The 23,048-nt window shown below is 43.3% G+C and overlaps 1 protein-coding gene across 1 annotated transcript; it reads left to right on the top strand.

Moving 5' to 3' along the window:
* Nucleotides 1–16,389: 16,389 nt before the first annotated feature.
* LOC309383660 (small ribosomal subunit protein eS27-like) lies at nucleotides 16,390–16,927 on the top strand. Its single transcript, XM_081936457.1, has one exon. The coding sequence runs from the start codon at nucleotides 16,414–16,416 to the stop codon at nucleotides 16,666–16,668; it is 255 nt and encodes an 84-aa protein (XP_081792583.1). The 5' UTR covers nucleotides 16,390–16,413; the 3' UTR covers nucleotides 16,669–16,927.
* Nucleotides 16,928–23,048: the final 6,121 nt, after the last annotated feature.

Here is a 23,048-nt window from a genome sequence, read left to right as displayed (position 1 = left end):
TTTTTTTTACTTTTTTTTAGTTTATCAAACAAGATAACAGGTATGAGTATAAATATGGACACAAACAAAGAAAATGAGCACAAATAAATGGGGAACAGTGGGACAGGGAAGTTAGGTACACTGGTGCGCTTATGCACGTCTCCTTTACGGACTTCTTAGGAATGGGGTGAGGTCCATGGTTGACAGTTGAAGGTTGAAGTTGTGATGGTTTGAGGATGTAACAACGGAGTCAGATAGAGCATTCCAGGCACTGAACACTCTGTTGCTGAAATCGTATTTTCTGCAATCGAGTTTGGAATGGTTTACCTTGAGTTTGTATCTATTGTTTGCCCAAGGATTATTGCAGTTGAATCTGAAGTAGTCATTGACAGATAGGACATTGTAGTAGACAATTTTGTGTACTATGCTTAGATGACGTAGTTCCAGCTTGTCTAAGCCCAAAATTTCGAGCCTGGTGGCGTAAGGGATTCTATTGTGAGCAGAGGATTATTAATATAGATATAGATTAATATAGATAATTAAGATATTAAGAGTTTAAAAAATAATTTAAAATAATTATTAAGATATTAAGAGTTGTGTAGCAACTTTTGGAAGACATGGCTATGATTCTGGGCAGGGGCACTGGAGTGTTAGGGGCATAATGTGTTTATTGTTTTGTCTAGACTGGTTTGATTTCTTGGCTATTGTGTGTATTGCTGAATTTTTTGTTATGTTTTGTCCTGTTTTTAAGGCAATGAACTACCTAGAACTGCTATTGTAAGATTGCTGGTCATATAAATTTAATAAATAAATAATTGCACACATATACACACATCCTGGACAAAAGCATCCAGATCAAAAATTTGTTTTAGAGCAGGGGTGTCCAAACTTGGGAACTTTAAGACTTGTGGACTTCAACTCCCAGAATTCCCCAGCCAGCATTATTCCATTAACGAAGAATTGTTTGGAACTAAGAGGCATTTTACCATTTGTTTTAAGGGCCAATGCGGTGAACAGTGGTGGTATTTGTGTTCTCTCTTGTTTCAAATATCCCATCTCAAAGCTTTCTTGGGCAGTGAAAAAGTACAGGGGTATGTGGGAAGTCCCCCTCCTTAAAGAATGAAATATTCCAAGGAATATTAAAAAGGCAGAATATTATATTTCCCTAAATGAGAAATGGAGAAACGTGTGTTTTTTAGAGGCAGGAAGCAGACTCGCTCTTAATAGCCCCCCCACAAAGCAGGTATTTTGTGCCCATTAAGAAAGACTGGGCCAGCCTATCTACAAAACAAAAGACCTTCAGCTCCAAGATGATGGGATTATCCTTTAGGACAGGGGTGTCCAAACTTGGGAACTTTAAGACTTGTGGACTTCAACTCCCAGAATTCCCCAGCCAGCCATGCTGGCTGGGGAATTCTGGGAGTTGAAGTCCACAAGTCTTAAAGTTCCCAAGTTTGGACACCCCTGTTTTAGAGTATCCAGGTGCACCCAGGTAGCATCCACCCACAATTCTTTAAAACAACTTCATCATTTCCCAGAGTTGCATAGCTAACCTCTGGAGTAGCAGAGTCATTTTGGTTTAACGGGTCTAAGGTACTCTAGTGCTCCAAAGTCCTTTTCTGTTTTTGATTATTAACTGATGTCCAGCTCTTTTAGCTATTACTATATTTAGAAATTAACTTCTAGATGTTTAATGCATCCAGAAAAATACTAGAGTTCAAGATTATCCAACCGGTAATACATTTCATACAGGATGGGGAGAGTCTCCTGTGTGTTTCAATCCTGTAACCTGCACAGAGCCTTAAAAAAAAATCTAAAATGAGGAAAGAACAATAAAAGGCGTAAGGAAGTATGGCAAACTATATCTATCACCCTACCAATCACTCTTGAATAACAAGCTAAGTGCTCATTAAAACTTATTTATGGCAAAGGTCATCTTCTGGCAGATTTTAAGTACTTCTGCAGAACCTGGGAACATTATATGTTGTAGCAGTTTAGTGTCTGAAAGCAGCAGGGAGGACTAAAATTATCTTGTGCATCCTGGATATTTATTCAATAATGGTGATATGAGGCTGGTGGACAGATGCTGGAGAAGAACCTGTTATGTTGTTCCAGTGTGTCTAGACTCATTGGGGCATTGTCTGTGATGGCCAGGGGCAAGGCACAGAGGCAACACATATAGCTGCCCTTTTATTGCTCCAACTTTCTCCCAAACACTCCCAGGTTATGGCAAGTCCTAGAGCAAAGTGATTACACCCCACACACACACACACATACACCTCCAGCAGCCTCTGGCAGCAAGTAGTCCAGCAAAGTACTGTGAACACAATGGCTGCAAAGTAAGAAATTCAGTAGGGCCAGGGAATAAGACAATGAGTCCAGTAAGCAAAGGAACACAGCAATGGTTTCAGGAAGCAAAGGAACAAGGCAATTAATCTAGGAAGCAACAAATAAAGCAAGAAGTTCAGGAAACTCCAAAGGTCAGCAATGGCCCAATTAACTCCATGAAATTCATTGTTTGTTTCCGACAAATGCCCCTCCCCACAGAACCTCCTTAAGTCTCAATCCCAGATGTGCCTTGTGAAGAAGGCGGGGCGTTCGCCTCCTGAGCGTCTGGTTGGTCTGCACCGTTCCTGTCTCCTCTCTACTCTCCATGCTCGGGGATCAAGTGGGGGTGGTTCTTGCTCATCGCCTGAATACCTCCTCATTTCTACTGCCTGCCCTCTTTTGGTCACCCTGGCCCTGTTCCTCCCTGCTAGCAAGCCTTCCCCCTCCTGAGGGGCCCTGGCCTGCCTCCTCCCCACATTCCTCTGAAGCCAATGAAGCCGCTCCTACAGTCTCCTTCGGCTCCAACTCCAGCTCATCTTACTCTGCAGATTCAGGCTCCGACGGGGACATGACATTGTCTCTCTGGATAGGGGATCTTTCTGTATTGGGCTTCAAGTTTGTCTGAGGGAAGACATGACATCGTGCCACAGTAAAGTCCTGTGGTGGATAGGTACTTCAAAAGATTAATTAAATATGCCTTAGGGCAGTGACCTCCAATCTTTTGGGCACCAGGGACCGGTTCTAGTGGAGACAGGATTTTTCATGGACTAGAGGGGGAGGGGTGTAGTTTTGCATGCTGCCTGCATCCCGCAAATGAGGCTTCACTTGTTTGCATGGCCCGGGTTCTGGCATGACATGGACCAATGCTGGTCCATGAACCACGGGTTGGGGGCCCCTGCCTTAGGAGAAACAGAGTACCTGTTGTGTTCACTGGCAAAAAAGGTTTGGAATACAACTAAGTCCAATTTGTGGTCTGTGTCTGCTACATGCTGTTTAATGAGTGCTTTGACCTGATAGCATCCCATGCTGAGTAGAAGACTTGGAGAGAAGCATAAGATTTTAACACTCTCTTTTTCCATGTAGACTGAAAATCATCGCTTAGAGGTGCCGGGGGGCAGAGAATGTTTTGAGGCAGTAGTTCCATATGGTCACTCACATTCTAGCCTCCACTTTCATGAGGCCTGTCTCTTGGTATCACGGTGGCATTAGGGACTTCTTTTGAGGCTAGAAGGGCTAATTTTAGAACTTTGAACGCGTTCTATTGATGCAAAAAGAGCCTATTTGGGCTCCATAGAGAAGTTGTGTTATTAGTGTCATGCCTGCAGTCATCTTTTCTTTTGGATCTTTGGCCTGCCACACTTTCTGTTATTCTACTATGCATTTTATATTGTGGGAAAATGGGAGGGGGGATTGTATGGAGTTAGATGGTATAATAATAATAAATAATAATAAATATTTATTTCTTAGCCGCACCCTCTCCCGAAGGACTCGGGGCGGCGTACAACAAAACATAGGAAATAAATATACAGACAAACATACATATACCAAAAACATATACCGAGACATATACAAAACATATACTAGGAGGAGGTGAATTGGTAGATAAAAACAAGTAAAAACACAATGTTTAAAAACCCCTAAGTAAATTGGATGCAATTAAAATATCCCAGATAAAAAACCCGTCAGGAGCGATAAAATTAGATCAGAGTTGAGCCAGGCCAGCAACTTGAAATAGGTGGGTGTTATGTAGCCATAACAAAATTCTTTCTAGAAAGCCAAGGTCATCATTTGTTTTTGTACCTCTGCGCCTAACCAGAACTAAATGGGTGTAACTTCCAGCATGGCAGTGGAAGATTGGACCATGTAATTGACCTGTGTGTGTTGGGGCAAGGTCCTGAACTTTCAACTGGGAGGGAAAAACTGGGAAGCTCTCAGATTCGGGTTGTCCCAGATGTGCCATCATGGCTCTCTTAATAAATTGGACTCTGATTTAATTTTGGATGCTATTTGGAACCCTGACATTGGCTTGTCTTCAAATAATTTGACTGACATGTCCACTTCCAACAGTGGTGTCCAGATAGAGTTCCTAAAACTATGCCTCCTGGGGAGATATGGCAGCCTACCACGGTTGGACTATTTCTTTCGGAGTTTGATGTGACATGCCAGAATGAGGCTGGATTTGACTACCTGAATCAGTTGTGTGTCCAGTTGGTTTTCATGACCAACAATTGTTTGTAGCATCTCTTCTGCCAAGGGAGGTCTTGTGCAGCTGATAGTGTGGTATTAAAGAAGCTTACCAGATTGAGATTGGGATACTGTACCCATCCTTTTGCAGATCCTGACATCTTCCTGCACATCCCCCTGAACTGTTCTATTCCCAGATTAGATTGTTGGAAAACAATATTGCCAAGGACATGGTGTTGTTCTTCATCTTTTTCTGCCCTCTTAAATTGTGGTTGGGTAGTAGATAGATTTATGCCATTCATGGATGAGGGCAACACATTTGAATATGGAGTATTAATACTTAATAAATGCATCATCTATAATGAATAGCAAGTATCCCCCCCACTAGGAACACCAACTGTTTATGAATATCAATGTGAAACAAACAGCCCTAAAAGGACTGATTTAATAAAGTCCTTTCAAGCTGAAAAGCTTAAAGGGACAACAAAAGATGGAGCTTCAAACCATCAGTGAAGTACATTGATCTTCATTATTCCTCTACTATGACTTACATTCAGTGGAAAGCAAGTTGGGCAGTGAGCAGATTTGTTTGCAAAATTCCTACAAAATGTGTCCGAAATATAGAACAGTAGTTTCAGGCTGGGTTAGCTAAAATTGTACTACTTGACAGATATAGTACAGCAGCAACTAATTGGAGCTGCAACAAAAGAGCATGGATGTGGGAGTCCAAACAAATAAAAAATTGTTGGAGTTAAGAACACACACAACATCGCAGGTCTGCCCACTGGTGAATGAAAAGAATTAGAGCCACACCAGTTTATTGCCTACTCAGTCAGGGTGATTCTCTCGTGCTGCACGTATCCTTCTCACCATCTCATCCTTTTCAGCACCTGTCAATCACCAAGTTTGTTCTCCCTTAAGTAAAGTCACTTTTGAGTTGGGCTTGAAATCTGTGTAAAACCTATGGCTGTATTTACTGGTAGTTCTCGACTTACGACCACAACTGAGACCAACATTTCGGTTGCTAAGTGAGACATTTGTTAAGGAAGCTTTGCCCCATTTTACCATTTTTCTTGCCACAGTTGTTAAGTGAATCATTGCAGTTGGTAAGTTAGTAACCTGGTTGTTAAGGGAATCTGGCTTCCCCATTGACTTTGCTTATCAGAAGGTCACAAAAGTTGATCACGTGACCATGGGACACAGCAAAGGTCATAAATATGAACCAGTTGCCAAGCATTTGAATTTTGATCACTTGACCACGGGGATGCTGCAATGGTCGTAAGTGTGGAAAAATAGTTATAAGTCACTTTTTTTGGTGCTATTTTAACTTTGAACAACAAACTATTGTAAATCAAGGACTACCTGCATTTAAAGATTTTTATACCACTTTTTATTTTAAAAAAATCTTGTAGCAGTTTACAATTAAATACAAACTGCTAAAACAGTAAATTAAAAACTTAAAACAAGTATTGCCACAGACGGGAAGGGGTCAAGCTATTTTCCAAAGCACCTGAAGGCCAAATAAGGAACAATGGATGGAAACTGATCAAGGAGAGATTCAACCTAGAAATAAGGAGAAATTTTCTGACAGTGAGAACAATCAACCAATGGAAAAACTTGCCTTCAGAAGTTGTGGGAGCTTCATCACTGGAAGCTTTCAAGAAGAGACTGACTGACATCAGTCAGAAATGGTGTGATGTCTCCTGCTTGGGCGGGGTGGTGGTGGTGGACTAGATGACCTACAAGGTCCCTTCCCACTCTGTTAATCTGTTATTATTTTCTTTCCAGCAGCATGGAAGTGCTTGCTCTGACCATCTTCCATGATGTTTCTTGGACTTCACAATCTATAATTGTGATATTTGTGTGTGTGTGTGTGTGTGTGTGTGTGTGTGTGTGTGTCTGCTTTCTCATCCAAGTACTAATCAGTCCTGACTTTGTCTAGCTTTTAAATCTCGATTTCTTGGTTTGCAAGTGAAAAGCTAAATTTATTTAGAAATGAGTTCAGGCTACTTAGCCTGAAAACATGCAAGGAAATTTGGCTTAATCAGATGATACTTTCAGATGAAAATTGTGTGCATATTTTGGCAGTCAAAAATGCTTTCTAACTGTTGGATTATGAGGGAGGATTCATACGAAACACCTCATTTTATTTTCACTTTTCCTATTGAAGGGGGTGGGAGTTGTGGGTGTGGGTGTATTCCATTAATTCATTTCTATTGATGGTGGCATCTAATCAATTATTATATATAGAATTTGGAATATAGAATTTTATAACCAGAATATATAGAATGTATAAAGATATGCAAACACTTTGAACAAGTCACTGAACAGCTTCACTGGAATATCTATTTTTTATACTGAGGGGAAAATTACTATTAATCTCATGACATTTCAATGCAGAAAGAATCATTTACATATTCCCACCCCAAAAAAGAACAGGATAACTTACTTGTCACCAGATTTATACAGCAGTGGAAACAAAATGTTCCTTGTTTGAAGTCAAGTTGAGAACTTCCCAAATGTCTCTCAAGCTGGAAGCATTGATGACAACCCACCTATTCCCTTTCCCATTTTAAAATTGGACTCAGGATTGAGTAGAAAACTATATCCTGCCTTTCTTTTTCCCAAAGGTTAGCATCTCTCTGCATTGTCAGAGTCCAGAGACATACTTGCCTTTAGTAATAAGCAACTCCCACCCTTCCAAAATTCCCATGGAGGATCTAAGTCAATTGCCTAATTGAATTACAGATTCTCCAATGTAGTTTCATAGGGAAAAAAGTAAATAATCTTTTAAAATAACAATCCCCTTTATCCGCTTTAAGCTTTCTTAGGTCATCTTTTATTAAACTTTTTGCCAAATATTTCCTATTCTTTTAATCTTCTTTTAATTTTATAATCCCCCAAAAAGAAACTTAGCAAGAGGTATTCTTATCTGCTGTAAAAGAAAATCTCTCTCACTCTGTAGAAGAATTAATGAAGTTTGGTTGGCCTTAATGTTCATAAAACTTCCATTCCTGGAGCTTAGTTATGGGGAGTGACTGTCCAGAGATCAATTGGCTTATTTCATAATTTTGTCTTCATCTGGAGAGATATAACTTCCTACGTTGGCCTTCTGGGCACTGAGCTCCAAAGCGATGCCATCTCCACTCTTCCAGAAGATTAGATTGCCATTAATCCTCACTGGAAGTCACAGGACATACTTTTATATAATTAATAACAATAACGAAAAATAAATAAAACAACAAGGATGATAATGATAATGTTGGTGATGGTGATCATGATTCCATGATTATGATACTTGGCACTTTTCTAATAATAGGCAGAGGAATTTGGGGAATATCTGCAGGATAAAATCGCTCAGATCCGGAGGGAATGGATCTCCCTCAGTGTTCCAGGGGAGACGTCCGAGGCCAGTCTTGAGAGACCATTCTGGGAGGAGTTTGACTCTGTTGCCCCCAATGATTTGGACAGGTTGCATGGGCGACTGCGAGTCACCACATGTTTATTGGACCCATGCCCCTCCTGGCTTGTACTGGCATGCTGGGAGGTCACACGAGGCTGGCTCTTGGGAATGGTGAACGCTTCGTTGAGTGAGGGGTTCCTACCAGCCGCCTTGAAAGAGGCGGTTGTGAGGCCCTTACTCAAGAAGCCTTCGCTGGACCCAACTGAGCTAGCTAATTATCGTCCGGTCTCCAACCTTCCCTTTTTAGCGAAGGTTGTAGAGAGTGTGGTGGCTACGCAGTTCCCACGCCACCTGGAGGAAAATGACTATCTAGACCCGCGCCAGTCTGGTTTCCGACCCGGGCACAGCACGGAGACGGCCTTGGTCGCGTTGGTGGATGATCTCTGGAGAGCCAAGGATAGGGGTTGTTCCTCTATCCTGGTTCTGTTAGATCTCTCAGCGGCTTTCGATACCATCGACCATGGTATCCTATTGCGCCGGCTGGAGGGGCTGGGAGTAAGGGGCACCGTTCTACGGTGGTTCTGCTCCTACCTCTCCGACCGGACGCAATGTGTGTTGGCAGGGGAGCAGCGGTCGACCCTGAGGCCACTCACTTGTGGGGTGCCACAGGGGTCGGTCCTCTCGCCTCTCCTGTTCAACACATATATGAAACCGCTGGGTGAGATCATCCGTGGTTTTGGGGTGGGATACCATCTGTACGCTGATGATACTCAGCTGTACATTTCCACCCTGAACCACCCCAACGAGGCCGTTGACATGATGTCCCGGTGTCTGGAAGCCGTATGGGTCTGGATGGGAGACAACAGACTTAAACTCAACCCCTCCAAGACGGAGTGGCTGTGGCTACCGGCCCCTCGGTTCAACCAGCTGACCCCATTGCTGGCCATTGGGGGCAACCAACTGGCCCCCGTGGAACGGGCACGCAACTTGGGCATCCTCCTAGATGCCCGGCTGTCTATGGATGACCATGTGGCAGCTGTGGCAAGGGGGGCGTTCCACCAGGTTCGCCTGGTGTGCCAATTGCACCCCCTATTGGACCGGGATGCCCTTCGCACAGTCACTCATGCACTGGTGACGTCTCGTCTGGACTACTGCAATGCTCTTTACATGGGGCTTCCCTTGAGATGCACCCGAGGACTGCAGTTGGTCCAGAACGCGGCCGCGCGGGCAGTGATGGGGAGTACGAGGTACTCCCATGTGACACCACTCCTGCGCGAGCTGCACTGGCTCCCTGTAGTCTTTCGGGTGCGTTTCAAGGTTTTGATTACTATCTTTAAAGCGCTCCATGGCACAGGACCTAGCTATTTGCGGGATCGTATCCTGCCCCATACATCCCTACGACCAATTCGCTCTCACAGGGAGGGACTTCTCCGGGTGCCGTCCACCAAGCAATGCCAGAGGGCGGCGCCGAGGGGCAGGGCCTTCTCTGTGATGGGCCCAGCCCTCTGGAATGACCTCCCCCCCGACATCAGGACAACAACTGATCTCCGCTCCTTCCGCATGAAACTCAAGACCCACCTGTTCCGACTAGCCGGCCTGGCTTGAATTATAGCTATTCTAATCCCTCTGGATACAATTTTAAATTAGGTTTGACTCTGGGCGTTTTAATTGTTTTTAATTGCCTTTTTGCTGTTTTTAATTAATTGATTATTTATTTATTGTATGTGTATAATGCTTTTTGTAGAACTCCTCCTTGTCATTTATTTGTTATGTAGTAAATTGTACGCCACCCCGAGTCCCTTGGTGGAGAGGGTGCGGCATATAAAAATGATTAATAAATAAATAAATAAATAAATAGTTTGAAGGCATCAAATCTATAGGAATGCACTTCCTTGCCTACTGGACCAGTACAAAACCAGGGAAAGTAGATATGCACTCAGTATCTTGGGAATCCTGATTACAAACAAGAAATGGCTTTTACAAAACAGCAATATTAAACCCAGCCAGCAATCCGAACACAGAGATACTGTTCTTGTTAGTTCAGAGTGAGAGCTTCCTCGCAGAGATGTATATATAGAATTCCAATTGAAATGTTTTGAAGGCAGATGTTCAAAAGTGGATGATCCAGATACATTTCCTTTTACTGGGGAACCCAACCTCACCCTCCACATCTATTTTAAGAATCTTCTGAGCATCTGGATTTTAGATCATCATTTTGTCCTAAGAAATAGATAAGCACTAAATTGCACCCTGTCAAAAACAATGAAGTCACGTGTCTAATTTCTGATCTCAGCATATGTAGTAAATATTCTGAATTGCCTAATCCATACCTTTGGCAAAGGAAAAGTAATGCTTGCTACTTAGAGGCCCATTGGCCCCCTCTACAGATAGAAATCTTGACCTCAAATGATCACAAAGGACCTCATGGGACATACATCCAGCGGTGGGATTCAGACAGTTTGCACCTATTTGGGAGAACCGGTTGTTAACTTTCTAAGCAGTTCAGAGAACCGGTTGTTGGAAAAAAACTTATTTTGGTTTTTTCCACTTTACAGGGCTAATCCTGTAAGGAAGGCAGGAAGGAAACATTCTGGTGTTGCTTCTAGCCTAATCTTTATTGTCCTGCTTACAGAAACTGTGTCTCTGGTTAACCCTTATTACATTGTAACAACTAAGGTGAAGCGCCTATTGACGTGAGTGACGTTGGGTTGGCCACGCCCACACGGTCACAGGACCACCGAGCCACCCCTATCCAGCTGGTCATTAGGGCAGAGAACCAGTTGCTAAATTATTTGAATCCCACCACTGCATACATCTATACCTCGTTACATAGTGGAAAAGAGAGTCAACATCAACAATAAAAGGATAACTCTTTTCTTTTTGATCCTGAGAAAATGCATGCCACATGTAACCCACCCTAGAAAAGAAAACTAGGTTCACACAATGCTCATCCTTAATCTATTGTACTTGGTTTGAGTTTAGTGTGTCTTGAATCAGCTATTTTTGTATACCATAATGTCTACTTTATTACAAAATGTGAAGTCATTCTATTTTGACTTAACCAACAAGCCAAGGTTAAACAGAAATGTTATTTATAAACTAAGCTTTTTCTCTTTATAGTAATCAGATAGGATTTGCAAATATAATTGGCTTCAATTCCCTCCATTCTGTTTTTAAACACCTCCTTTGACACCCCCCATCCCCACCCTATTTGAGCTAACCACAAGGTGCCAGTTAAAGCATGAATGCTATTTGTGTCATTCGCTTTTCACTTCTGGAATGACTTTGTGTGTAGTAAAAATCCTAACTATTTCTTGCTCTAAGGCTGTGATGATGAACTTATGGCACATGCGGGCCCAAAACGAGGCATGTGGATGTTGCGCATGCATGGGGGGGAGGGTTTCGCATGTGCAGGGGGAGGGGCGCAGGGGGATGGGTGGGGTTGCACGTACATTGCATTATGGGTATGGGCATGGGTGCATGCTGTCGCATGCACATACACACAGTTTTGGCACATGACGACAAAAAGGTTAGCTATCACTGCGCTAAGGTGTACTTTATAGTTTGATTACTCATTTCTCTTATTTCTCATTTCTCTATAAAATACCCTGATATGCGGCACCTCTTACATAAGATTGCCTCTGCAAAACAACATAGTTGTTTATATACATCAATATGAAACACATGATTGACAACCTATCACAATATATGACTGCCCTATTTTATGCGGCAGTTACTATTACGCACAGAATTCAGGTAGTCCTCAACTTACGACCACAATTGAGCCTAAAATTTATGCTGACAAGTGAGAAATTTATTAAGTGAGTTTTTGCCCTATTTGATGACTTTTCTCGCCATATTGGTTAAGTAATTGCTGCGGTCGTTTAATTTATAACACCGTTGTTGAAATGAATCTGGTTTCTCTGTTGACTTTGCTTGTCAGAAGGTTGTAAAAGGGAATCATATGGCCCTGGGACACTATCATAAGTGTGAGTCAGTTGCCAATCCTCTGTATTTTGATCATGTGACCATGGAGATGCTGCAATGGTCATAAGTGTGAAAAATGGTCATCATAAGCGATTTTTTTCAGTGAAGTTGTAACTTTGAACAGTCACTAAAAGAACTGTTGTAAGTTGAGGACTACCAGTAGAAATTGAATGCATATCTATTGAGCAGTATAGGTTATAGAAAAGAACAAACAGAATGAAGTGACTACAGTATTTTTCAGAGTATAAGACGCACCTTTTTCCCTCACAAAAGAGGCTGAAAATCTGGGTGCGTCTTATACACTGAATACAGCATTTTTTGCCTCCCGAACCCCGCCCCCTTCACCAAAATGGCTGTGCAGAGCCTGTAGAAGGCTTTCAGAGAGCTCTTCGGGGCTGGGGAAGGCAGAAATGAGTGAAAAGCAGGCCGTTTTTTTGCTCAATTTTGCCCCCCCTCCAGCCCCCAGGAGTACTTTATAAGTCTCCTAAAGGCTATGCATGCAATTTTTTTCTGACCAAAAAACGGGCCGGTTTTTGTGAAAAATGGACCATTTTTTGCTAATTTGGGGGGGGGGCACCCCCCCCCAGGAGCACTCTGCAAGCCCCTAAAGGCTATTTGTGCCTTTTTTTGCGGGGAGAAAACAGGCCCGTTTTCATGAAAAATGGGCTCTTTTGGGGCGGTTTGCAGAGTGCAAAAACTTTTTTTTTAAATTTGCCTCTTCAAAACCTTGGTGCATCTTATAGGCCGGTGCATCTTATACTCCAAAAATACAGTAGTTGCCAGTTTTATCTTCCAGTTAAACCAGACAGGAAATGGGACTAGATAAATTCATTCTATTCTTTTTGTTATTTAAGGCCATATTAACAGAATCCTCCAAGTGTGAAAGTACAAACTTCCCACCATCACCTTTAATCATCTGAACAATTAGGGCCAGTCCCTCCTAATCTTCTTCCTTTGACCGTTAATCCACTAGGAGTTTCTGCCTCTCCTCTCTCATTGTTTCCTCACCTCTTACGCCAAGGTCATCCATACATTCCTTCACACTACTCTGAAACAACCCTGGCATTTGTATTTGTTCAGTATAGATTTTAAAATAATAATAGATTTTGCACCTAAAAAGCCAGCATATCGGCGGGAATGTAGGCTTTCTCTGCTTGGTAACCATCTTCGGATGGACGGACGAGTGAGTTCTGCTGTCTACACAATAATTAATTCCCAGTGCATCCTATTCTTTCTGCCTGCCCCACCAAATCTAGGAGAGAAAGCAACATATTCTGGATCCCTTCTATTAAACCAGTGTTTTTTTGAACTTGACAATTTTAAGGTATGTGAACTTCAACTCCCAGCATCCACCAGCCATTACCTGCCCTGTGGAATATTACCCCCCTCATATGCCTTCAGCCTAGTGGTGGGATTCGAATTTTTTTACTACTGGTTCTGTGGGCGTGGCTTGTGGGCATGGTATGGCTTGGTGGGCGTGGCAGGAGAAGGATACTGTAAAATCTCAATTCCCTCCTTACTCCAGGGGAAGGTTACTGCAAAATCCCCTTTTCCTCCCAATCAGCTGGGATTTGGGAGACAGAGAAGAGACGGGGACGGGGCCAGTCAGAGCTGGTATATACAGGTTCTCTGAACTACTCAAAATTTCCGCTTCCGGTTCTCCAGAACTGGTCAGAACCTGCTGGATACCACCTCTGCTCCAGCCCTGATAGCCAATGGCAGAGCATTGAATATCTTTGATGTTCCCCTAGGTATTTGGATCAGACTGAGAATATGGTCTGCTACTACAAATGGTTCATAGCTGACGGTGCACTATCCTGGGATGCCAGGGGGATTGGTTTGATTTTAATATGGTAAGCAGCCCATGTGTGAGAACGGTGGCGATATAAGTGATATAAATAATTACATGAAAATAAATATATAAATTGCCCATGGTATTTTACAGGGACTGAATTCTCTACCATAGCAGATCTGCTCATTATCTCAGAGATCGTTTTCTCCAAGATTACAAAGGCATAAACAGCTATTTAATCTCTATTCACCTTGCACTAGAGATCTGACAAAATAGTTTGCTGGTAACAATACAGGGAGATTTTGCTGGGAAAGCATCTATGTGATGACTGGGAATGCATTTGTCTGATCTCTGAAACTAAATGAGTCTTAACACATATATCAGATGATTACAAAGTGCAGTCTTTATTCTTCCTGCAAACCTTCATATTCCTGTTGTCCTTCCTGAAAAACTGCTCTCATTTACATGCACTCTGAACCCACCAATTTCATATCTCTCTCTCTCTCTCTCTCTCTCTCTCTCTCTCTCTCTCTCTCTCTCTCTCTCTCTCTCTCTCTCTCTCTCTCGTCTGTGTAGTCTCTGCATTGTAGTTCTATTTAAGGAAAAATAGCATACAGGAATAGTTAAAAAGAAGCCTTTTCATGTATATTTAACCTTATACACCGCTCCACAGTGCTTTACAGCATTCTCTGAGAGATTTCCCGAGTCGGCCTATTGCCCCCCCCCCACCGCCAACATTCTGAATCCTGATTTTACCAACCTCAGAAGGATGGAAGGCTGAGTCAACCTTGAACTGGTGAGGATCAAGCTCCTGGCAATCGGCAGAACTAGCCTGAAATATTGCATTCTAACCACTGTGCCACCATGGCAAATATAGCCAATTGTAAATAGCTAAATTTAGCAACTTTATTGTCCATTACTATTAGAGGTAGGTTGCTCCCAGTTCGGTCCGGATCGGGCAAACTGGTAGTGGTGGCAACGGTAAGCTCCACCCAAACAATCCCCCTTCTGCACATGAACACGAGCGAACCGGTAGCGTTGGGATTTGAAACCCACCTCTGATTACTATGTACAATAATCTTACCAGACTGCTTGGCTTCCCCTGGGAACAACCATGTTAGATACTCCCCGCCTGGTGTTGCAGCAAGACAATAGTAGTTTCCATTTAGGTCCTCTCTTTTCCGGTGGGAACAGAGAGGCCCCTGATTGGCTGGAGCGCTGGACAGCTCCCCTTTAAAGAGGGAGCTGTCCGACCATGCATTCAGTGGATGCCTGCACATATACCAATAAAGAGCTGTTGTTATCGCTAGCCTTTTGTGTCTTCCTTTACCCGATTTAACAAACCAGATAAGGCTTCATGGATCCTGGGTAAAGTTAAGCTTATGCCATCTGTGGCATGTGCAACGACTCGAAGCTAGACCCTCACTTCACCCCCTCCTTCCAGCTCATCTGGCAGTTTCCCAACATCAATGATTAGTTTTAGTTGTGGAAACTTTAAATCAGTGGGTCTCAACCTTCCTAATGCCGCAGCCCTTTAATACAGATCCTCATCTTGTGGTGACCCCCAACCACAAAATTATTTTATGTTTTCTGTATTTTTTTCAAAAATATGTGTTTTCCGAAGGTCTTATGCGACCCCTCTGAAAGGGTCGTTTGACCCCCAAAGGGGTCCTGACCCCCAGGTTGAGAACCACTGTTTTATAAATGCTTTTAAAATAGAAATGTAGACCTTTTTTTAAAAAAAAGAACAGATAAATAGCTAAACAAAAATATCAGCTTTTCTTTAAGAATTCAAGATATCACATAGAGTTTTCCTTCTTCAGTTGTATTCCCACAACAAGAACAACCAGCTGAAGAAACCCAGGCTGAGAATTAATGACTGCTCCCTAATTATGCCATGTTCTTCAGCAGTTGGAGGTGGGCTTGAACCTGAACAAGCCTTCCACAGGGTGCCAAAAAAATCAGGATGGCAACTAAGCTTTTCCTTATTAATATGCATTGCATGTAAATTAAAAAAAAAGAACAGAGCATTGATCAGGTGGTAACGGTAATGGTGATAATGCTCATCTTCAGATTTTTGATGACACATGGATCACCCAGAATTTGGAGTTCTTCCATCTTAGTCTAGACATCCCAACTACTAATCCAAATAACTGCAGATATGGAGGTAAATCAGGTTGGGTGGGAATTTCAATCCCTTCACATCTTGTAATGTATATCAGAATGTAATTGGGGAGTGACGATCTCTCAAAAAAATCCAGTCCCATGCCATGAAGGATTTTAAAATCAGCGCCTTGAATTGGACTTGGAAGCAAACTGGCAACCAAAGCAAGTCCCGGGGCAGAGGTGTAATATGTGCCATTCTAGAGACATGCATAACTGCAGATACCACCACATTTTTGCATCCTCTGAAGCTTCTGGATACTCTAAGGACAGCCCCATGTAGAGCCCAGGGCATGGGTGATCATGAGCAGAGCCTGCAGTGAAGGGAGGCTACCAAGGATGAAGCAGTGATGTGAGACAGTCCAGAAGTGGTATTCAGCCAGTTTTCTCTGATTTGGGTGAACTTGTAGCGGTGGCTGTGGGAGGCTCCGCCCACCCACTCTGACATAATGCGGAAGCACTGCACATGTGTAGAAGTTGGTGTGCATGTGCAGACACGGGGCACACACTCACATTTAGGAACTGATAGGGAAGGTAAGTGAATCCGCTTTTCGTCCCCAGCTGCCTCCACGCGAAGATGCCGCTCGCGAAGGACCTCCTGCACCCCTCCCCCAAGGAGGAGAAGCAGAAGCACAAGAAGAAGTGCCTGGTGCAGAGCCCAAACTCCTACTTCATGGACGTCAAGTGCCCCGGTTGCTACAAAATCACCACGGGTTTCAGTCACGCCCAGACAGTTGTGTTGTGCTTTGGGTGCTCAACTGTGCTGTGCCAGCCGACTGGTGGAAAGACGAGGTTGACAGAAGGATGTTCTTTCCGGCGAAAGCAACATTAAACAGTGGACACTTGGCATGGGATGGGTTTGGGACGATGGGGACGGTTGCCGGTTGCGACCCCGGGTGTTTCTCTGGGGCACCGATGGAAGTATATTATGCAACGGAGTTGTAGGGTGTGTGTGTGTAGTTACTTTTGAGGGCTTGAGTTGCTACCAACGGTGGCTGTGGGGTGAGGGTGGACACACAAACACATCCCTTCCCCTTTGTGGCTCTGGCACTGTCCTTGTAGCCTTACCCATTTCATTCAATAAACTTTGGTAAGTGAATCCCACTGCTGAGACAGTCATTGGGTCTATCTCTGAATTTCACTGTACATGCAGGTGAAATGCAGGCACAAAGTCTTATTATCCCCATTAGGGAAGTGCCAAGTTTGAGTCTAAGAGTCTTTCTAAGTCCTGTTTGGATGCCCTGGCTTCCCTTTTGACCATTTCTTTTGGCCCTTGCAGAGACTGTATTCTGCTCCTACAAAAGTGATACTACAACAATACCTTCTTTCCCATCAGGCTAGCAAGCTGCTTCAGAAGTAGCCGTAATTCCAAATCCATTCACAGGCAGACCATTGGGACAGAACTGCTCTACCAGCTACTTATTCTCTCCGTTTTCTCAGAATGATGAGCCCTGATTAATGTTCTCAATACTCCTCTACCATCATCAAAAACCAGCTTTGCTCATTCCAAATGCATTCATCTCTGGGCCGTGCCTTTTGTGCCTTGACTTTTTCTTCTAACATCCTCCCCTGCTGCTGAAAGATGTCTCAGCGTTTCATCATCCTGCTTTCCATGATGGCATGCGCGCTCCATCCCAGAGCATCTCTATGTTGTCAGCAGGGGTGGTGAAGTCCACTGTGCAGTGATTTGCTTCAGCTCATTTTTAAGGGAATCCTCCTACTGACAGTAACAAAGTTGCTTCGCAACATAATGCACAAAGCAACATGGGGTAAATGCCTCTTTAGAATTTCTGGAAACCCAGGAGACGGCGCCATTGGAATCCCTGGAGGGGTGGGGTACTTGAAATATATTAATTTTTGACAGAGTGGTCCTGCAATTAACTTACACCATGGCATTATTTAACGTTGTGAGAACTTCTCAGCTTGCTTCTCATGGGAAAACGCCAAGGCTGATGCACTCAATGCAAAAGTGGGTTTCTGTGCCTTAAACCCTGTGTTGTAATTTTAGGTGATGTCCAAGCAACAAAAGTTTCTGCCTGGGTTGTCTCTCTTTCTGCTGCTGCTTTCAGACTTCAGGGACTCTGGTTTGGGCTGAGCAGAGTTCTCAGCTCACAGACCAGTCAATCTCCTTTTCTCCCTAATTTTTCCTTGCTGCTGATTTTCCATGCTGGCGTATGACAGAGGCCTCTCACAACTGTTAGTGGTGCAATTCTATGTGGATTTTTTTTAATGTGGTCTGTATGAGGACACTGGGGTCATATAAACTGATGCAAAAATTGGAGGAGGGCATTTGTCCCTGAGCGATGCCATCAGTAATTAAAACCATTATTTTGGAAAAAGACCAGGAAAAGTTTTTAGTGACCAATTTATGATGGCATAAACTTCCATGCATGGGATCCTTATTGCCATGAAGTGTTTGTATGGGTTCCAAGTAATGCACCCATTGAAAGCAGAACTCCGAGGCAGGTAGATTCCTCTAAGAACATGGTTATTGGATCATCATATCAGCACAGCTGGTGATACCAACTCCTCTCCTCCCTCACCAGCCATCTGTTACGATGACCTTCGTTCCCACAGGAAAACTTTTTATTTTGACTGCAAGCTGGCCTAACTACTCCCCCCCCCCACTTTCTCCTTCTTTCCCAGGCTTTGTGGCAACTGTGAAGGCAGGATAAGATGGCTTCAGCCAGGTCTGCTTCTGAGTTGACAGCAGCATTTTTCTGAAGTGGTTTGCCCTTGCCTTCTTCCTAGGGCTGAGAGAAAGCAATAGGCCCAAAGTCACCCAGCTGGTTTCATGCCCAAGGTAGGATTACAACTCAAAGTCACCCAATATGCTGTGACTTTAATTGTTACATCAAACTGATTCTCAGCAATGAAAGGTGGGGGGGAGGATGTTAAAAAATGGTTCACTCCAGGTGTCCGATGCGCTATTTCATTTAGGACTTCCATCATAGGATGCTTCTCCTGGTCAGACAACGCTTGTATTTTTACTTCAGGGGTATCAAACTCAAAGCCCAGGGTATGGAATTCTCTGGCAGAGTACTTGTGCTGGGTTCCTGTCAGTTCTAACATCTTCTATAGAAGAGGTTCCACAAATCTACAGTGCCGTTTAGAACCGGTTCCAGCTCCCCCCCTCCTGCCCGTCCACACATCATCAAGATGAAGAGTGAGAGAAGGAATTCTGGGAGTTGAAGTCCACAAGTCTTAAAGCTGTCAAGTTGGAACACCCCTGAGGGTTTTTTTTCTAAAGGGTTGGGGTGCAAGGGCCTTGTAACTTGACAGCTTTAAGACTTGTGTGCTTCAAATGCCAGAATTTCTGAACCAACATTTTGGTTGCTAAGCAAGAGCGCTGTTAAGTGAGTTTCACCACATTTTACAAGTTAGCCACGCCCACCCAGTCACATGGCTACCAAGCCACTCCCACCCGGTCACATGGCTGGCAAGCCACTTCCACCAGGTCACATGGCCAACAAGCCACTCCCACAAAGCAAGCCACACCTACAGAAGAGGTTTTAAAAATTTTTGAAACCCATCACTGCATCACAGGCACCCCCAACACATGTGACGTTGAGCTGGCCATGCCCTGCCTGGCCAAGCCTACCCCGCCCACTCAAGGTCAAACACAACCCTGATGCGTCCCTCAATGAAACTGAGTTTGACACCCCTCTTTTACGTAGTCAGGAAAATGTTTGTGGTGAGAGAGAGTAGAGGCAGCTGAGCATTCTTCAGCAGGCTGAGAGCTACGTGCATTGTTCTTCCAACAAGCCATCACGTTCTCTTATAGCAAATAGGGTGAGATCACACTGCAAACAGAGGGAAGAACAAATTGTGTAAATAAGGAACAGATAAATATGTACACAATTGCTTTCCTTACCTTAATTAACTGCTAGATATGAACCCCCGCATACGCCTACTTAGAGTAATTTGACTCTCTTCACAGCTCATCTTATTCCATAGTTTTAAATAGGAAGACGACAAGACAGGCGGTGAAGATTTGCTAATGGGGTGAAGGGAGAGAAGTGGGTGAGGGGTGTGTGTGTGTGTGTGTGTGTGTGTGTGTTGGGAAAGAGAGGGATGAGACAGAGAAGCAACAGCTCCAGGCAGTGGTGGGTTCCTAAACGGTCTACTACCGGTTTGCTGAGAGGGCTTTTTGCGTGCGTGCTGATTGCTTCGCTCACACGTGCACTGCACATTGCTGCGTATGCACAGTTGACTGAAAACTGTTCTGCACATGCGCAGAAATGCGCCGGCGATGGCAGAGGAGACCGGGGAACAGGTTTGGGGTGGTGGTGGCAGGCCTGGGTCGCTGTTAGTTCCAGCGACTCAGGCCACCATACCACTACCGGTTCCGGCAAACTGGTCCAAACTAGTAGGAACCCACCACTGGCTCCAGGTCTAAGAATCCAAGTAGTAAAAGAGAGTCAGTGCTGCCCAATTCTGAGGAAGAATCCGAGACTAATGGATGATGTACTTGGCTCCCCAGTGGGAGACATGTAATTTTTAGGATATGAGTTGCAGACCTGTGATTGAAAAAGGTTAGGATCTGCTCATGCCTAAGAACGCAAGTAGTCCTCAACAGTACATCTAGTGACTGTTCAAAGCTATAACAGCACTGAAAAAAGTAACTTATGACCATTTTTCACACAACCGTTGCAGCATCTCCATGGTGATGTGAACAAAATTCAGATGTTTGGCCACTGCCTCATGTTTATGACGTTTGCAGTGTCCTGGGGTCATGGGATCACCTTTGGCAAACTTCTTACAAGCAAAGTCATCAGGGAAGCCAGATTCACTGAATGACTCTGTTACTACTGGTAAATCTCGAACCTGAGTCAATAAAAACGACGTGATGGATCAACAACTAGCCGTTTATTAACTATGCAAACACAACAGTAACCAGACAAAGACGCCTCAGGAGCCTGTCTCACAGCTATTTATACTGTAGCTGTCAGATGGATAGCCAATCAGACTTCCACGGTTCTTGACAGGCGCCGGTCGTAAGTCCAAGGACATAACAACTACCTTAATAACTGCAATGGTTCACTTAACAACGGTGGCAAGAAAGATCGTAAAATGGGGCAAAATTCACTTAACTAATATTTCAATTAGCAACAGAACTTTTCAGTTCAATTGTGGTCGTAAGTCGAGGACTATCTGTATTCACACGAATGCCTGCAAGCAAATTCTTTTGCTCTTCAATTTCAGACAACTACGTGGATGAATGAGTCCATATAGTTTTGTAGCATTAGCACAGAAGAGGCTTAATGTCACATTCTTCTGGTATTTTTGTTCTCTTCCTAGTCTATTTTATAAGCCTGGCATTTCCTGGTGGGATCCCATCCAAGTACTGACTTGGCTGCCTGACTCTACTTAGTCTTAGACCAGAAAAAGACAGTCAGATGCTGCCACCTGCTGAAAAAACAAACTACCTTGGATCTAATCCAGTGGTCTCCAAACTTGGGAACTTTAAGACTTGTGGACTTCAACTCCCAGAATTCCCCAGCCAGCCTGGCTGGGGAATTCTGGGAGTTGAAGTCCACAAGTCTTAAAGTTCCCAAGTTTGGAGACCCCTGATCTAATCCATTAAAATATATATACTAGAATTAATTTGAGGCAAGTACATGGAATATGTTCCCAAAAATCAAGATGGTGGCCAATGACAGCAGTGCCTCTTGTTAATGTGCATCACATGCAACATACATAAAAAACAGGTGGTGCTTGTTTTGTATCATCTTTGGCATCATCTTGACTTTTCCCCCATACTGTGCAGAAATCCATCTCATTGATTAACCTTTAGATTGTCTTTTCTTATCTTATATTACAAAGTAGTATGGTCAAAATCTTTAGCGCATTTTCTTCTCTCTTTCTTCTCAAGCTTCATGGTAAAGCTTGCACATTTATTTATGACTGTTGATTGAAGCAATAATGAACTTTGAAATGATATTTCAGGGCCAAGCAAAATATTAGACCAAGAAGACCAATAGATTTAGAATAAATGAGCTGTCGTGAAACTACAGTGAAACACCATATGGCTTATTGTCAAATGATCTGATTTCTGAAAATACCTGACTCTCAGTGCATTTTCATAGACAGTCCTGAGAAGTCTCAATATAAGAGGCTTTTTGGATATAATTTTAGAAATTATATTCTACCCAAAAATTAGATATTTTGCTAATTTTGATATTGTCCATCCATGCATTTAGACTCATGTTAAATTTCCTCCTGCACTTCTGTATTTGATTTTTCTTGGACAGAGTTAGAGTTTAGGCTAATTGTTCCTTAATAGAAGTAAATTCTCAATTTAGCTTGGTTTTCTTGGGTGAATTGTATTCTGGAAGGTCTGGGCCTGATCTTGCCCTATTTATAGATTTATATCTCAACTTTCTTCCAAGAGTTCTGACTGCTGGCATTTCCCCCTTCCCTTCCTGTATGATTTATCATCTTGCTTGAAGAGGAATTTCTCAGAACCTTAACACTTGCATACCATTTGAGGCTGTATCTATGAAATCATAAGCAGCCAAACTCAACTTAAATGAGACATAATCATAGGATAGAAGGGATGGAAGAAACCTTGGAGATCAGTAATCCAAAATTCAAACATTGATTTTTTTTTACTAAAGATTAGTTTCACCAGCTACCTAATCAAAGCCACACCCACTCCAAAAGTCCACTGAAGATCCTTGGAGTCCTATAGTTCTCTGCTCCACAAATGTTCCCTCTTTCCAGTCTCCACTGACCAAGTAAACAGTGGTGGAAATGGATTTATTTATTTATTAAATTTATATGCCATCCATCTCACCCATAGGACAACTCTAAGTTGAACCCCAAGTGCAAAGGATTTGCCTAGGATTTGGGTAAGGGTGACATCAGCTCAGAGGAGGTAGGCCCATTCAAGGAAGAGACCAAGTGAAGACCAAGACCAGTTTGGAGAGTGGTTGCTAGACTAGAACCTGGGAGATGTGAATTCTAAGCTTCCCTTAGGCATAAAAACTGGTCAGGTGAGTTTGGGGTCTGTCATTCTCTTTATGCCAATCTCCCAGGTATGTTTTGGGAAAAATAGGAGGCAGGGAGATTATGTGCATCATCTTCAAACAGAGGGATAGAATCAAGATCACGTGAAGTGTTAATACCACTTTATAATGCCTTGGTAAGGCCACACTTGGAATACTGAATCCAGTTTTGGTTGCCACGATGTAGAAAAGATGTGGACAC

Source organism: Natrix helvetica (genome assembly GCF_964273705.1).
Source record: "Natrix helvetica genome assembly, chromosome: 1".
Taxonomy (NCBI): Eukaryota; Metazoa; Chordata; class Lepidosauria; order Squamata; family Natricidae; genus Natrix; species Natrix helvetica.
The sequence above is the reverse complement of the archived record's forward strand: the minus strand, read 5'-3'. Positions and strand labels throughout refer to the sequence as shown.